The 18,554-nt window shown below is 41.5% G+C and overlaps 1 protein-coding gene across 1 annotated transcript in view; it reads left to right on the plus strand.

The window, feature by feature from the left end:
* Positions 1 to 13,933, plus strand: part of SPIRE1 (spire type actin nucleation factor 1) — a 131,639-nt gene extending 117,706 nt beyond the window's left edge. Inside the window, 5 exon segments of the mRNA XM_030446375.1 lie at positions 5,828 to 5,965; positions 7,461 to 7,531; positions 8,181 to 8,208; positions 8,297 to 8,433; positions 9,208 to 13,933. Of these exon segments, the coding sequence (XP_030302235.1) occupies positions 5,828 to 5,965; positions 7,461 to 7,531; positions 8,181 to 8,208; positions 8,297 to 8,433; positions 9,208 to 9,460 (627 nt within the window). The 3' untranslated portion in view covers positions 9,461 to 13,933.
* The last annotated feature ends 4,621 nt before the right edge of the window (positions 13,934 to 18,554 follow it).

The raw sequence follows: 18,554 nt of genomic DNA on the forward strand, positions 1-18,554 counted from the left end.
TGGAGACATTTCCAAAGCAGTGGGTCTATTTTGGGATTTGGGATAAATTTTGAGTTGTTGGAAGTATTTTAGTTAATGGCAGAATGAATGGAATGGTTTCTTTTCTTCCCACCTTAAGAACTCATGTGGTAGTGTGAAAACTCTTTCAGTAATCCAAATCAAGGTTTGTCTGTTGTTGCTTTCTTGAAGTTACTGAGGCAAAAACCTGTATTTCTGCTTGAAAAGAAAGTACAGTACATTTGATCAATTAGTTTTAATTGAGAGCTGTTTTCCAACAGAGTTTAAACAGTGAAGGGTATGAAATCCTGGTTTGCTTATGCTGACATACTGATTAGTGCTTTGTTATTTCATTCAAGATATGTTCCTTGTCTCTTTTTTTACCAGCAGGGTTTCAGAGTATGCCCCATGAAGTGCCGGTGAATAGAGAAATCAATAAGCACATCCTAGTTTTGAAAGGAAGGGAATACTCACTTGCCCTGTCTTGTAGTGCAGTGCAATGGGCTTTTGAGAGTGGTTTTGTTGGCCCAGAAGATGGTGGCTTGGATCCAAATCTGTTAGATGATCAGGTTGAACAGTAGCAAGAAAATAATTTCCAAATATTCCCACAACATGCTCCCTCCTCCTCTTTTTTGAGGGTCTGCTGGACTTTGTTGATTATATCCTTCCAAGTAAAATGTAGTTTCTCATTCCAGGTGAAGGTCAGGTAATAAATAGCATGCTGAGAAACACACAAGTTAGACTTCTTCTGCTAAAGTGAACTCAGAGAAAAAAGTATTGCACCAGAACTGCACTGGGGGGTTTCTTCAGCATGCATTTGAAGACACTATCATATAAAATGATTGCCCTGTCATGGCCTGCTGCACTTCCTATGTGAGGAAGCACACGCTTTATTTTCTGATAGGCACAGAATCATTCACAGACATATTGTTTAAAGGGAGAGGGGGAGAAAGCATTATATTTTACACTGAGGCGTTTATTCCATCACACTTTTAGTGTATCTAAGTATTTTCCATAATATTTATCTCATATATTTGAGGGGATCATGCAACATAAAAATCTTATATATGGGGCTGTTATTTTAAATAGGTCAACCCCTTTTTTAAGACCAGTAAAGACCTTTTTGACCACATACATACTCTCCCTCAGTCAGCCTGTTCACTGACATATGCCTAGAAATATAAAACAATTGCAGAAAAACGATTTCAACTATTCTGTTGCCTCTTAAAATACTATAAAGAAAAGCCATTAGATAAGTCAGGCTAATGTGGGAATACATGGGAAAGTTTCTACTAGGTTCTTTTGTGCTTTTTTTGTTGTTGTTTTTTAATCTTTAGAGAACTATCACCTAGACTGGTTTTGTCTCTGAAGTGAACCAGTCTCTGACTGGTTTTGTCTCAGGAAAAATAGTAGGAAAATCATTTTCTATTAGTAAGAACCTATTTTGATGCCTAGAGAGCTAATTCTTTAACTTGGCAACAGTGCCCTCTAGGGTGTGAGAGGCAACTCCCACAATACTTTTGGTTTTAGTTTTGGCAGATGGTTTCTGATCTGCTGATGCTGGCCCAGTTCCATGCTTTGGCTTACTGCAAGTCTTTCCTTCCCTGGAGGGATGCCAGCTCCTTTCAGCGGCTGCACCAGATGCTGCATATGTAACATTGCTGTTCCCAGAGTGATCGCTGCTCAATAAGTGCAGAATATTATTTACTTTTTATTTGACTTCACACTTCTTCATCCCTTCCTCCAGGATTGATGGAGTTTCATTTCTTATCACCTGCTCCTGTGACTGCAGTTTCTCTCCAAGGTGAAAGAGGCCTCATCAATAAAATAGCCCTCAAAGCCAGTGAAAACAGGCAGGAGTTTGCTACAGTCTCTTAGCAGGATTAGCAAGGAACTGGTCTGTCTTGCATGCTAACGATGGTTTTGTGAACTGGCATCTCATCAGACAGAGGGAGTTAGACCTAAGCAGGTGGGGAAGGGAAGCAAAACTTGGAAAAATACCAAACATAGTCCTTTAGATATGCCACCTTACCAGTGCTACATGGCAAGGCAGGGCAGCTCAGTGGTATTTTTGGGGGGGTTTGGGGTGTGGGGGGGTGTCAGCCCTGGCGGTGTGCTTGCTGTAGTGAGCTGATTTGGTGTATAATCAGTGAGATGAAGCCAGTGTCCTGAGATGTATGTGTGGATTCCTTTGTAGTTCATTTGCTTTTTTTTTAATTACTATTATTCTCATTATTTTTTCATGACCCAGAGGACCAAAGCTGATGGTTTCATTTATACACAGCATTTGCTTCTCTGCTTCATATCTATTGTTCAGGTTCCTAGGATAACCAGTTTATTTCCAAGGATGACTTTCAGACCACTTTTTTCAACCATGCAAACAGCTGCTCTGCTCAGCTCTCATCCCGTTGAAGCAGCCATGTGTGGGGTGGCAGGGGCTATGTACTATCTCTGTGAGAGAGCTTTTGCCAGCAGGTGGAAACCCACAAAGGTTTGCCTCTTTTTGCTGGCTTTGGAAATCACCTTCACCAGCATGTTCCCTCCTAGGGGAGCACTTCCTAAGCTGTGGCAAGAATTAAAGCTTAGGCTGGGACATTGCACCTGATTGACGTTGATTTCGATGTGTGTAGGATATTTGTGTGTCTTCAATCACCTCACGGGGAAAAGAAATCAGTTCTGAAAGGACAGCAAACTAAAAATGCAACATCACAGGATTATCAATGGGACATAACCTAAACGTTACAGCACATGAAGATCCTGCAGCAAAAATCCAGCTAAAGTATTGTAAATCTTTGGACTATGTTGAAAAAAAATATAAGGTTTTATGTTTCTACCATGATACACTATGCAGAATGGAAGGGCTTTGGCAATCTGTTTTACTTGGAAACCTACGTATTGTTTTGGTCCTCAGCACACTTATGTATCAGAACTTGCAGAATAACCAATAGGTATGTACCAGGGAAGGCAAATCCACTCAAAAGAAAAACTAATTAATCTACCCCTAAATAGAACTGAACATGAATAATTCAATTTTTTTCCTTCTTTTTCTTGTGCCAGCCACTGAGTGAAAGTGTGAAACATGCTGCAGGAGAGTTTATAGCTGAGATAGTCATCTGAATTCTTAGAAACTTTCAGTCTACAAAAGCAATGAGAGTTTAAAGTGCTTGTGAAATGTGAGTTGCAAAATTGAGAAGCAAATCTGGCACTTGTTCATGTTGCAATTTACTAGTGCAGCTCATTTAAATGCCTAGTGGCATCTTTTGGTGAGAAATTTTACAAGGAATATATTAGTGTAAAAATGTGTTAGTCATAAGGACCCACTAGGTGTGTGCATGTATATGAGAATTACCTAAAACCCACTTTATTTCACAATATGGACACATTATGGACAACTTGCTTTTCCGGGTTAAAAACCCTCCAAACATATATACACTTTAAGCTATCACGTTATACATAAGATGATTGCATAGTCAAAGCATTAAGACAGTTCTCATGAGGATCATAAAAACTTCATGTTCAAAATAGGGTTTTTAAGTAAGATATTAATAGTTTTTTTAAGTAAGATATTTTTCCCCTTTAAAAGTAAGAATACTGACTGCTGACTCATCTTTAATACTGAAATGAACATTGAGTACAACTCCAGAAAATTAAGACCATTCAAAGCACATTTTGTCTTCAGTATGTTCTGCTTTATTCAAGTGTTGTGGAGAGCCAAACTTCTCTCACTTGGAGCTGCCTAATTTAGGCTCAGATTGTTGTTGGAAGCTTGAGCAATAATTCCAAAGCATTATTGTTTTATGAAGTTTAGTCAGTGCGTAGTGTAATTTTAATTAATTTAAGTGCCTTAGAGCTAGTGTTGAAACAAAAGATTTTCTTGTGCACTTATTTCTATACCAAAAAGGGAAAAAAAGAAAATCAAGCCATTTTCTGAAACCAGCATAATATTTATCTTTCACTTAATGTTGCATTAACATTTTGTTGTCCTTGTGTAATCTCTGGAATTAAAACATTAGCATTTAAAGATGTGAACATTTTCTATGTTTCCCCTGTTGCCTGGTAGCTGTTTCTATTTGCTTTTAGCAAGAACCCTTTTCGATTGGTACAGCAGCAGGCCCACACTGTTCCCCTAGCACTTGCTCCACACCTATAGCAGATCCACAGACTTCCTTCAGAGGAGGAATATTCCCTTACATCATCGTTCTATAAATTAAAGGAATGGGCGTTCATGAGGGGGAAGGAAGAGCTTCAAGTAAGAAACTTATTTCTAAAGGACTTAAGCTCTGATTGATTACGAGCATTCAGGCAGCCTCATTCAGTTTCTCTCAGACTCCCACGATGCAGAACTGAGGGGTTTGCTGGCATTGTGTGTGTCCTGCTTTCCCACCCACCTCCTCACCCATCTCGCCTCGGCCGTGCCTTCTCCATAGCGAGGCAGCTGCTGTGGGAAGAACCCAGAGTGAAACACTGAGAGCTGCCCCTTAGCCTCTCAAGTTGTTATTTTCTTCTGGCTGTGCAGTTTTACACCTCAGAGCAAACTGAGGCTTCCTTTGATGTAATATGTTCTTTCCAGAAATCCAGTGTTTCTCTGCCCCAAAGGTTTAGTTGGCAAATCTAACTAAGTTAATTCAATTCAAGCCTTTTGTGGGGTATCTTAAACAGAGTGAAGTTTCTTTGTGTTCCCTTTCTAGATAGGTAAGACAACAGTTTTTAAAAATGTGGTGGTTCCTAAATGCTAATGTTTGCCAGGTCTGCAACGTAGAAAGATTTTCTTTTTAATCTAATGGAAAGACAGAAGAGACCTCTGAGTGCCTGGAAAGAGAGCGTTTCACTGCCAATCCGATTCATCACTTCAATTTGTAAACGAGATTCCTAAAGTGTCAGCCATGGCTTTGTGTTTGCAGGAGGAATTTCCTTCATTTATTCAAAGAGCATTACATGTCATTGTCATTACCACACAGTAGCCCCTCTGGGCTGACTGAAAAGGTTCACTAAGCATAAAGCAATGGAAGTTCCCACAGAGGTTTCTGTCTTTCTGTTGGAAATGTATAATCAACTACAGGGCTGGATTACAAATTGGGTTGGGGCTTTTTATTCTCTGGTACCAAATTCAGGAGCTCTCCACTCAATATTCTCCTAAATGCTGATGCAAAATTTTAGAAGTGAAAAGTTGTGTTGTTAGTCTCTGTTTCAGTCTCTGCCATTAATAATGCAACACTGGGTAACCAGTTCTCTTCCTTCCTATTTGAAGATTGTGCTGTAAAGCTTAAATTGCTGCTGTTGTTTTCCAGGGGCAGAAAGAACAACATTTCTGTCTCAACTGCTTTGAGTTTTTGTAGTCTTGCTGGAATTGTGATCATATGAGCACTAATATGTGGTACCACTGAATAAAAACTGCTAGAACGGGCTACTAACAAATTTCCTTGGCCACTCTGGGCACCACAAAGTCTCAGAGATATTGTGTGTTTTCAAACAATATACTTTATAGTGATGCCATCTGCCATCTCTCAAATTATAAACCTGAACCTTGATTGGTTTGAAACAAATCTGTAATAAAAGAAAAACAGAGAGTAAGGGTCAAGTGGTTTGAGAGGGAAAGATGGAGAAAACTGTCATTGTTGTGAAGGCTGAACATCAGACCATTTAGATCACATTTACACAGTCTCCAACCATTTGAAACTCATGTGATGCCCGTGAATGAGCCAGTGCTATTCCAGTTTGAAGGGAGAAACCCTCCTGTTTCTGGAATTACTAACCAGGTGGCTGGTTGTCTAGGTTGAAGTCTGGAAGAAGCCATTTGGCTTGGAACTAATATGGGTTTTTTGGCTTCCAGGAGGAGTTCTGCTACCCGGTGGAATGTCTGGCTCTGACGGTGGAGGAAGTCATGCACATCCGTCAGGTGCTGGTGAAGGCAGAGCTGGAAAAGTACCAGCAATATAAAGATGTCTACACTGCTCTCAAGAAAGGAAAGGTAGGACTGAGTCTGTGGAGGTTCTTAAAGCTTACTGGGGGAGGCCAGTTGCTCAAGCCTCCCATTAACACATTTGTTTCTTAACCTATATTGGAGAAAAAGAAGGAATATCCACCAGGCTCCCCCTAAATGTATAACATCCAGGTCAACTTCCTTGAATGATGTGCAAAACATCAAAACTTTTCATGGAAACATCTAATTTGTTTAGATTGTATGTAAAAATACAGTAGCATTTGCAATTACCAGATCTTAATCTGTGTGTGTATGTTTTAAAATATATTAACTAAAATGGTTTCTGTCCGTGTGCCTTCTGCAGTATTGCTCAGCATTTCTTTTCCAGAAAATAGAATTGCAGCTAGCAGCAGGAAATTACAACAGGTTTTTTATATGAATCCTCACTAAAAAGCAAAGAGGGAATGAAAGCCTTTGGAGAAGTCAGACATGTGAGACCAGGAGGAAGTTTAGCATTACAGAACCCATTAACTAACACATTTTTTTCTGTGAACCATAGGTTGGGAATTGGTGTTTACCAGTATCCTTTTTTCCCACTTTTGATTTCTGTTTCTTTAACACCTCTAACAAGTGCACTTTAACTATACAATGTACTTTGAAGACAGGCCTACCCATGTCTATTATGCAGATTTGTTTAAAGTTTTAATACATTTAAGGCTGAGGCACAAGAATCTTAAAATGTAATTTATTAAATTCAGCTGGTTTGTATTGTGATGATATATAAAACTTAGTAATGAGCTTTTATAAAATCTCCAAGTAAGTTGGTGCTTTAATTAACTTCATATTAAAATTGTCCACTTTTATTTCTAATGAAATTTATCTGGCCTCACCTGACTCTTGGGATCTTAATACGACATCTTTTATTTGACTGCAAATTTTTTAATTGCTCAATGCCTTTCCTTTCTAGAAATGTGTTCCTATCATGTGATCCCTACCTCCTTTGCATAAACTGAATAGATTGGATTTTTTATCCCACTATAAAGCAGGTTTTCCTCAAGCTCTTTCTTGTGCCTCTTCTAATTTCCAAAAATGTAGGATTGGAAGAAAATAATCAAATGTTACCACAAGCAAAAACTGTAAATCCCAGAACCTGACCCAGGTGGTTAGGAACGATTTCCAGCCTAAATTTATTCATGGCTGACTTTATGCCTATTTGTTCTTGTGCTCTTCAGTGTAAGAGTTACTCCTCCTTACTGCTGGTGCTCACTTCACTTGCCTGTTGCTTTTTTGTACAGTACTGATACAAACACCAGTGACAAAATGAAAATAAGTTCATAATTACTTGGCAAGGATTTAATTTTGGTAAAAAAACTAAGAAGTATTTCTAAATATATAAAGATAGAATTCTGAAGCAGTCTTTTCGGTATCATCTTAGAAGTATGGACCCCATCACAGGATGGGATGCAGCTGCAGTCTCACTGATGGCAACTGACTGATGAAGTAATTTTTGTGCCTAACATTGTGAACCCCTCTGTTCTTTTAGCTCTGCTTTTGCTGTCGAACAAGAAGGTTTTCTTTCTTTACCTGGTCTTACACTTGTCAGTTCTGTAAAAGGTAAGTATTTAATAGCTGTTAATAACTGAGTATCATTTCAGAGTGAAAAATACAGATTTATACATTAGAAACATCCAGATGTTTCTGCTGCATACTGTTGATTGTTTTCTTATCTGTGAGACACTTTTATGCTCATGGGAGAGTGGGATGGAATTTATTCAGGCTCTTCAATCAACACTTCCATAATCTTGATTATTTGGTACAACATTTCAAGGCAATTTACCTTTGGGATTATTTTGGAGTATTGGTGGAGGAGGGGGGAACAGGAGTCATTTGCAAACAAAATGAAAAATTTTAAGTTGAACAGTGAGACAATCAGTCTGGAGATCTATGGAATCACTGATTTATTATGTCAACAAAGGAGGTTGCTTTAGGGGAAAAACAACCATTTTTTCCGCTATTTTTTAATTTACCTGCAGTTTTTGTTTAACTTTCTCCTTGCTTTTGGCTTCACGTTCAGATTGAACATTAAGAAGCTTTAACTTTACATTACATTAAGAAGCTTTAAAAATAAAAATGTTTGTTTAAGGGGAGGGAGGAGAATTTTTAACTCCTGGAAACATCCCTTAGTCTTGATCTAAGTGTAATTTTGCTCAATGAAATGATTCTTGCTCTTTTTTTGTTTGTTTGTTTGTTTTGTTTTACACAGGCCTGTGTGCTCTCAGTGTTGCAAAAAAGTAAGTAAATAAACTTACCATTGTACCCTTTCTAAAGAGGTGTAATCTTTGTAATGATACTGCATGTTCTTTCTGCTGTTCTCAACAGATGAGGCTGCCATCAAAGCCATATTCTACTCTCCCCATCTTCTCACTGGGACCTTCAACCTTGCAAAAAGGGGAAAGTTTTATGAGGCCAGAGAAGCCCTCTACCAGTCACCACCGGTCCCTGCGGAGCATGTCCAGGTGAGGAACACCCCTAGCTCATGTGTGTCTATGGAAGTGTTTCCAAAATGTTTCCTCTTAATTATGTTTCCTCTATCAAGCATTAATTACTGTCTGCCTGTTTTGTAGTTGTCAGTGTTTCTAATGTTTGTAGGAGCTTTTCTGGAGCCTGAAAATCTAGTTCTGTTCCACTCATTGCTTTGGTTTTCAGGAGCAGCCATGCTAACAGTATGTCTTAAGCCCCTGTGTATTTTTCTGATAAGAGTAGACTCTTCAGAGATAAATCTCACAGCCTAGAATCATTCACTGAGTAGGAATCAATGATGCCTTGCACAGATTATCTTTTTTTTTTCAAAAATTTTTTTCTAATTTGCACCATTTTTTCTCACTTTGACATTATCATAGCCTACTGTGTTATACAAGTTGCACACAGATGGTTGTCAAATCTAGTTTGAAAAATTTAATAAAAAAGAAATGTTCGTTTTTTGAGATAAGTATTCAGTATAAACCCTTTGCAAAAATCACTAGTGCTATGATGCAGTGTCAAGTTAGCCAAACTCATAATCTGTTTATAGTTATTAAGAAGATTGGTTTTGTCAAGGTAAGTGTCACAGATACCCTCACTGAGTGACCCTGCAATCCTGCCAAACGAGGCAGAAGCTTTCTGGTCTCCTGGGACAGGAGAAAGGAAAATTTCAATCAGGATGCTTCTGCTGAGCTGTTTCCTGAATACACCCCTTGGGGCTGCTGCCACGCTGCTAAATAATTGATGGGTCCTGCTACTTTGCTTCTCAGGTTGACCTCAAGGTCCAAATCCATGGATAAGTCACATGAAGAATTTCCCAAAGAATTAATGGAGGACTGGAGCACGATGGAAGTGTGTGTGGACTGCAAGAAGTTTATTTCAGAAATCATCAATTCCAGCCGGCGCAGCCTGACTCTGGCCAACAAGCGGGCGAGGTTAAAAAGGAAAACGCAGTCCTTCTACATGGCATCACCAGGAACGTCTGAATACTGCCCCTCTGAAAGGACTATCAATGAGATCTGAGCTGTGTGCCTTTTCCTTTGCTTCTGTCTTCATGAAGTCATCATCCATGAGCAAGGTCCCTGAACCTGGATTATCATTCCCTTGCATTAGAGCACAGGATTTCCTGCTCCGGCGCTCCCCAGGGACGCGGGGTGCCGGGCTCAGATTTGTGCAGAACGATGCGTGACGGGTCAGCTGTTCACACTGAAAGAAAATCAATAGTTTGAAATCGTTGCCTCTTTTGTATGTGTGTGTTGAAACTAGAAAGTCTTTTCTTGCTTTCAGTCTCTTTTTTTTTTTTTTTTTAATCATGCTTTAAATCATTTTTCAGGAGATGAGCTGAAAACGTAGTTTTCGTGGAGAACCAAATCTAACAAAGTGTCAGTGTTAGCACTGTAGCAAACAGCAAGTCATAATGGCATTACCCCCCTAGTAATGCTCACATCCCAGCTGAAACAGCAGAGGGTCGTGTTTCACACCTGACACACAGTGAGAGCAACTGTAGTCAAAACCACCTTTCTTTGAACCATTCTGGTTGCTCTGAGATCAGGGTTCAGCATGGGACTCTACGGTGTCTGCGTCCTCTGGGAAAATCTGGGATGAAGCTCTTTGCCTGTCTGGTTTGCCATTCCCCCTGAGCTGCTGTACTTTTTTAAGCCTTAGTGTACTTCTAAGTCTCTCCTGAGCTGGTTTTAGTAATTTACTTTCTATCTTGAATGTATGATAATGACTACTAGTAGCAGTGAATTTTAGTAGTAGACAGAGTTGTACAGTTTATGGGGAGGATGGGAAATAAGGGAGGCTTCTAATTTTAACTGAATACCTGTAAATTGTTCTCGTGGTTACTCAGAGAAGTAAGTAAGGTGTACATTTGTATTATAATGGAGCACACAAATACTGCTATAGTTATGTCTATCAGCATATCCACTGATAACCCCATTTTTTCTGGGGTTTGTAACTTGGCTGTAAAAATTTGTGTTCTGCTGAAATTTGGGACTGTGCTGTCTCAGATTGGGAGCAATCTCTTTTTTTTCCCTTTCATCTGTTTTCATTCGTTTTCCCTTTTTAATTCTCTTATGAAAGAGTGCTAGGCTAATAATTTAGGTGTTCCAACAATGTTATGTTAACTGACATCTCATGCTTTTTTGCACTTTTTTAAATGTTCAAAATACTTTTTTTTTTTTCAATTCAGGCATAGCCAGAGTTTAATCAACAATTTGGGGCTAGGTAATTTTGGTATTTAAAAACAAGCTTACGTAGCCAAGTTATTAATACTTGAAAATCAACTACTGTAACTTTTTCATAAATTTTTTAATACCCTGAGGCATATTTAATATCTATATAGCAGTGTATTATAGAATGACATAGCAGAAAAGTTTCAGATCTATTTATTAACATTTCTATGCTTGGGATTAATGAGAGATACCTCAGAACTGCTCCAAAGTAGCTGGGACTGGATTTCTATAATACGACTTTAAAGATGCGTTAATCAAAACAGATTCTCCCATCCAACTATCATGCATTGAAAGCCCCAGACAAGGCAGACTTCACTGCCAGCCCTGGTAAGGGACGTTGTGGAGGCTGTGGGGCCCCAGGGGTGGTTGGCACCCATTCAGCCACGGGGCTCCCAGTCCCACTGCTGGCTGCCTGCTGCTGCCCAGGGGAACAAGGCTTCCCCTTCAAAGTGTTTTTGCATGTTACTCTTCAGCCTTTGGAGCAGCCACTCATATCTTTTAGGTTGATTTGAAAAGCACATGTTGAAGTCTCTTTAAACATTCCACCCATCCTTATTTTTGTTTGAAGTTCCCCCTGGAAAAAAAGAATTTTTGCATATGCAGGGCTTATTGAAATAATGTTTTTAATTTTTTTTTTTTCCTGAACCAATACAAACAGGAAAAGCAGGGCTTGAGGCTAACTCTCCCTTGTAGCTGACCCATGTAAGGTCAGCTGTCATGGCCCTCAGGGTACCTCTGGAAGCACCTGGAGTACTGGCATGAGATAAGGACGTAGGGTTGCAGGAGGAGGTTGCAGTACAGGCAGATTGGTTTGGAAGGTTTTTGTTGCTGGAAGGGTCTCCTGATCTCGGTCACATCAGCACTTTTTCTTGTTTCTGTGCCAAAACCAGGCTGTGTGCTTGCTGCACGGTGCATCAGGAAAACTAGATGGAAAGGAATGCATGAAATCTCACTTTGCATCTCCCCAGTTGTTGCTCTTATAATTTTCTCCTGGAAGTGTCCCGGCCACGTGTTAAAATCGCTCAATTCTCTGCTTGCAGCCTCAAACTCCTGAGGTGCAGAGTACCCAGCACATTTATTTTCCCCTTTGAGAAGAATGTAGGACACTGCAGAGCAGGCAGGATCAAGGACTAAGTAAATCCTGGCTGTGCAAAGGGAATTGAGTCCCCTTGCAGCAAGCCTGCAGCATCCACAGCATCCGGGGTGGCCAAAGCCTCGGGGTCCGTCTTTGCCCTCCTGGGATGCCCAAGAGCCCTTGGCTCTGGGCAGGCTCTGCTGCACTGGGCAGGGCACAAGCCCAGGCAGTGCAGTGGATGAACAAGCTGCTTTATGTTGTTCACACAGCCATGGGGCAGGGCACAGACTCCTCTGGAAAAAAAATCCTTCAGGCTGCTGACACACGTTGGGGCAAGCTCCAGAAAACGTGGTGCTGCCTCCCTGCTTCCCTCCCATCCCTTCCTCTCTGCCACAGCTACTCCTCGTTATCCTGGCATCTCATTCTGCAAACGAAACAGCAGTGGGCCAGTTGCCACGCAGAGCCTGAAGGAGCTCCCTCGCCTGCCTCTCTGCAGAGTGGGCTATTTTTAGCTTTCCATCTCACTGCTTGCACCAGCATCCCAAATCCACCGCAGCCATTTGCCAGCGTACCCTGCGGGGCTGCCCTGCACGTCCTGTTTACAGTCTGAGCTTCACATTAGCGTCAGAGGATGAAATCAGAAGCTTGTAAATATGTGTAATATATTTATTAATATTTTAGAAAGTCTCCATCGATCATGCAATGGGGATTGGCTTTCCCATGATGTTTTAAAATGGAAATGAGTCTTATTTATATAAGTGTGTTGGCTATTATGTTTATTAGCATTAACGCTTTCGGTCCCCTAAATGCAGTTTGCACTCCGTAGGCATTTTAGAGTGAAAAGAATGCAGGACTAGCACAGTGAGCTCTCTTCCATGAAATTTAAAGTCTTTTCATTTTATTTTTTTCCCCTTCATTAATATGGCCAAGGTCTGTTTAAATACATTGTAGGAGACCAAAGGAGTTAAAAATGCCACTGGCAGCATCCATCTTGTTGGTCTGTATGTGAACCCAATTGTGGAGAATTCAAACCCAGCTCTGCCTCATGGTGACAGTGGAGGAAGCAAGCAGGGCTTTGCTGCAGCTCTCAAACCTGACCTTTCAAATAGTCACAGTGACAATAGTGCTCTTGGGGTTTGTTTTTTGTTTTCTTCCTGTTCCCCATTACTTACAGGGAGGGGTGTTACCTGGCAAAAATAAAATGCCTTTCCATTATAGCCCTTGTCTCTGTTAATTATTCATGTGGAAGCTCATTTAAAGGTTCTCTGTCTCTCTTTTTCATGCTTTTTTTAGTTTTGTAAGAGCAGCCAGATGCTTCTTTTGGCAAAGAATTGTTAACGAAAACGATTGAATAACAGCTGATCACCAGCCAGGCTGCATGAAGGAACTGAAATGTGTCAAAGTACTCTTAGAACAGCAATAAAACTGCTTGTGTAACCCCAGTGATGTGATGAGCATGTAGTGATCATTTCCAGCCAACTTCTCTCCATTACCAATGTGTCACTGCTTCCAGCACTGGCAGTCTGTAAGCCAAGGTGTGCTTGTCCTGCATGGCATACAGGCTTTGAGAAATCTCCATCCCCCCGTCTTTGGGAGAGAAATGCTGGCAGTCTTTTGGAGAGGTGTTCGAATTACTGTTTTTAGTTTACACCAGAAACAGAGAGAACATTTTAATCACAACTGTTATATAATTCTCACATCTCTTTCGAGCTCCCCTTTTTCCCCAAGCAAGTTCAGCATCAGCTTCCACGGCTAGTTATGGGCTGCATGCTGTACAGGTTAAAAAACTAATTTGAAAGCTCCAACTTTAGCCTCCTGATTGCTGCTTTCATGCTTTGCCTCATCCAGCAGCTCTGTGCATCTTTTAGGAATGTCTTATGAGCTCAGACTCATCAGTGAAGCAGTGACAGCACACAGCATGAGGGAACAGTGCTGTGACTCTCTGCTCCAGTGTACAGCATATGGATCATGTTAATATCACCATAAAATTTTATAGTAGTTCCCGTGTTGATAACTTGGAGCTGCTCTGGTTTGTTTCCTGATTTGTATGTATTTATCTTCAGGCTAATCTGAGAATGTTTATGAATGTTGATCCCAGCTATAAAGATCTCTTTTCTTGTTTCTGTCTGATTTTTACTACTGTTCCCAATTTTTCACATGCCTGGAATTACTATTCACCAGAATTCCCTGCTAGGAGAACCACCAGAGAGGGGCATTAGGTTGTTCTGACATGATATACAAGGACACAGACCCTGTTTCCTTACACTATTCCCCAAGTTCATGAGCGTTGTCCTCAGGGCAGCTCCAGTGGGGTGTGTGGTGCCAGATCCTCTGTACCAGGATGGGTGCTGAGTGGCACCCACAAGCTCCAGCAGCCTGGAGCAGAGGGAGCCCGTGGCCCTCCCTGCTTTCTCAGCTTGACACTGAAAAATCCCAGAGCTGCTCCTGTTGCTCAGTTTCCCTTACCCGAGCTGTGTGTCTGCCTGTGGCCCAGGGCCCCCCCTCTGCAAACAAATGGGACTACAAAGTGGTTAACAACTGCTTGAAGAATTTTGAGAGCTTCTGATAAGGAGATGGGAGCTCGGTGTCAGGAGATAATAGGGTCACACTCTGCAAGTTTCTATCAGCTCCTGGCACTTAAAAACAATTAACACCACTTCCAGGTGCACTGAATTCCAGATAGTTGAAAATTCACAAGACTTTGACAAGCCAAACCTTTATGAATAGATTTTCCCACGGTTGTCCACACTCAACAGACATCATAGGGCATCATCAGGAGATGGAGCTAAACAGTTACCAAGCAGACAGCAAATTTTATGTGGTAGTGGCTTTGCTTGATTCCTGGCACTAAACTGCAATTCATTAACTTTTCTGTTTCTCCTCTTGGGCTGTTTTGCAGTGGCAGTGCCTGGCTGTGCTGAGCATCAGACACACAGCTGGGCTGAGCTCTGTGTCCTGAAATAATGAGAGATGCTGCTGCAGTCTGCAGAGGTTTTAAAGTCAGCTTTTGCAGACCAGTTGGAGAGGAACCGATTTTATTAGCTAATAAAAAAAAAATACACTTTTTAAGCAGATAGTCTGGCAAGGTGCCAAGTTACTTAATGTACGGTCACTGCTGGAAAAGACCTGTTCAATTATTAACCAATTTGATTTTTAAAAAACCCTGCAAGTCCAAAAAAAGTGAGCGTCCAATATGAAAAAAAAAGCAAAAAAAGTGTTTTTTTTCTTGGTGCCTCCTTTGCAGTTGCAGTGTTTGCATTAAGCTACAGGTCCTCCCTGTGTTCCTCTAACCAATCAGGTCAGTGTTGGATTGCAGGAGCCAGCAATGTTCCAGCTTTTGCAGGACAGGCTGTGGGCCAAACAATGCAGTGGAACTGTTAAATTGGATTTCAGGGGGCTGTTAAATCTAGAATTAAATGACAGGGACATGAGTTGATGCAACTTCTGCAGAAATTTGGCTTCCAAAGTTTGGTGGAAATAAGCACCAATTGAGGTTATGTGTGTTTGTGTATAGAGAAACTGCATTCTCATGGCCCAGCATATGGGACAGGTGGAAGGCAAAGCCCAGCTTTGGCTTAGACATTTGAGATGGGCACTTTCCTGTTGAAGGGGCCGGTGGTTACAATTACCTGTGACTTAGAAAGCAAAACAAAGCTACAGTGAGTGTATCAGAGCTGTATTTCTGTTAAGGCTGGTTCCTCCCTCCCCAACGCCCCCTTTTAATAAAGGAAAACAAAGAAAATCCCGAACAGAAGATGCACTTTTTGGACATTTACAGGTCTAAAGCACAAAACTTTCTCCTTTGATCTTCCCCTGCTTCTCTGCTGTCACTGTGTATGTGCTGTCTGTGCAGCTTCAGGTACAGCCGGGGCATCAGCTCTAACAGAGAAAGGCAATAGAATTGTCTTCTGCTTGTTTTCATGTTATGTGGTACTGAAATGCAATTTCTTGTTTATGCATTACTAATAAAAAGTTCTTTAAAATGGCATTGCATTGTGCTCACTTTCTGAAGGTAACTGTAAAGATGGTGAGCATCATTTCTTACACAGCACAGCTGGTAAGGTCATGTCCCGTGTTTGTTTAGTGACTTAGAGCCCTGAACCTCAGCTGCTGCAGATTTTAACTAGGTTAGAAACAAAATTATCAAAGAGGAGGCATTGTACCAGCAGGACCCAAAATTAGGAGCCCTTACTGATGACTTTACTTGCAGGGGCCTTCCAATAAAATGAGAATCATACCTTAATCACCTTAGCTGTAGAAAAATTAAGAGGACAGGACTTGTGTTTCACAAAAATGCCCTTTCGTTGAATAAATTCATAGTGAAAGCATGACCTGCCTCCTGGAGCTGTGGTGAAAAGGCTGGCCCATAACTTGCATGATGCTGACCACTGGCAAGTAGTGCTGGGAGAGTAACAAGATAATTTATTAGAAAAAGTCTTACTTAAGAGTCAAGGCTAATCATTTTAGATTTTTCTTTCTTGTTTTACTCCAAAATGGAGCAGCTGCCAGACCCACTTGGAGTTACCACTTCAGGTGTAGAGGACACCTGCAGAGGCCTGGACCCAGTAGGATGTGTGGCTTACAGTGAGCTCCAGGGAGCTTGCTGCTGGGTACCCAGCACAGAGCAATGCAAATTTTCTGCAGCCTTCTCTGAAAACCAACAACTCGTTTTATATTTCAGCAGTTAGACCCAGAATTGGTTTTTCAATTGAGGATGACATTTATTTAAGAGAGCACCATAGTGTACATAGACATTTTGCAGAGTCCTGCCCTACACAGTTTATGATCTGGGAACATGCAAGAACAGGTAAGGTGTTTTCCACTGCTCCTCCTGTAGATTTTAAAAGAAAAATCATAGAATGTCAGGTTGGTAGGGATCAGCTCAAGGATCATCTGGTCCAACCCTTCTAATATTATTATTTCTATGAGATGTCTCAGCACCCTGTCAAGCTGACACTTAAAACTTTCTGAAGTGAGGGGATCCACCTGGGAGTGGGGTCATCCCCTGGGAGACCACTCCAATGTCTGACTGTCCTCATAGTGAAAAATTTTCCTCTTGTGTTCAATCAGAATCTCCCCAAGAGCAACTTGTGCCCATTGCCCCTTGTCTTGTCCATGTGACTCCTTGTAAATAGGGAGTCTCCATCTTCTTTGTAGCAGTCCTGTAAGTGCTGGCACATCATAATAAGGTCTCCCTCCTAAGCCTCCTCAAGGCTGAACAAACCCAGTTTTCTCAGCTTCTCTTTATATGACAGGTGCTCCAGTCCTCTGAACATCCTCATGGCTCTTCTCTGGACCCTCTTCAGCCTGTCCACATCCTTGGAACACCAAGGAACATGTTGGTTGTACTCCATGCTACTTTATTACATTGTCACATATATCAATGTCTGTCACGCAAATCATCAATTCCTGACACATGCTAAAAGTGCTGCAGTTCGGTGTTTTTACTTGCATTAAGCAAGTCTTTCAAGAATACTGCAACTTCCACACTAGCATTGCCCTTTTTCCCAACAAATCCCACCCTTCCTCCCATTATGCATGCTGACTTGTTGGGGGAAACAAAGTTACGAGGGAGAATGGAGGTTCTAGGACAAGCCAATGAGGAAAAAAAAAAAGAGAGGCTATTTGGTTACACTGCTAATGCCTTTTTTTTTTTGCTAACATTAACCTGTCTGTGGTAGCATGAAAAGTAACAGTTTTGCTCAAATTTGGTAGAGAATCATAGAATTATCAGCGTTGGAAGGGACCTCTAGAGATCATCTAGTCCAGCTCTCCCACTAAATCAGGATCTCCTAGAGCACATTGAACAGGACATCATCCAAACATCCAGGTTTTTAATATCTCCAGGAAATGGGACTCCAGCTTCACCTTCAACATCTGAAAATCTTTCAGGGCCAAGAGCCAACATGCCCAGTTTGCCACACTCTGGGAACCACCACTGCCATCTTCCCTCAGTTGTTCCCCCACCCCAGTCAGGAACCAGCCACCCCCAGCACCATCCTTCCAGAGCAGCCATGTGCCTGGCAGCTCCCATCACTGGGCAGGGTGAGCAGCCACAATTCCAACTCACTTGGAGGCCTCATACACTGCAAACTTCTTTAAACCAAACCACCTCCTCTCACCACCTGCAGTTCCCCTGAATTGCAGCCTGGTGGCTGAAACACTGACCTGCAAGCCTCAATGGCAGTAAGTAACCTCCTCTCCCCGACACAAAAATTCCAATTCCTACTCTCACAAGTGCAGAATTCTTACTCAAAATAGCACTTGCTACCCATTAATCAGCTTGTTTACAAGTCCTGAACTTACTTCTGCTTGGTCCCCAGCACTTCAAGATTCTTCCACGTCAATGAGTATTGACTTCACACCATTCCTGCTTTATAATTTTTTCCTCCTACATCCCCATCTGTTTCTGCACCAAGCACTCCACCCCCCCCCCGCTCCTGAAAGCAGCCTATGCCTTTCCCTCACATGCACCTTTCTGTCTTTAACAGCCACCTCAATAAATGCACATGACACAAGCTGACTTAAGAAATATTTTTAGGCATTTCCAGGAAATACAGAAAAGTTTGGGGAAATTTTCCTGGGGAAGGACCAAGATAAGTTATTCCAAAGGTAGGGGGTTTATTTGCCTCAAGGGTAAACTTGTTGGCAGAAGTGGGGTGGGGAATGTGCTTCCAAAACAGAGTTATGCACAGCATGGCTGAACAAACAGCTACAGATCCCATCAGATCCCATGGAGAAAACTCACACGGCCAAGGAAGAAGGGTGGGAGCCCCATATGCACACTGAGTGGGCAGAAAGCAGA

This window comes from Calypte anna, chromosome 2 (assembly GCF_003957555.1).
Source record: "Calypte anna isolate BGI_N300 chromosome 2, bCalAnn1_v1.p, whole genome shotgun sequence".
Lineage (NCBI taxonomy): Eukaryota > Metazoa > Chordata > Aves > Apodiformes > Trochilidae > Calypte > Calypte anna.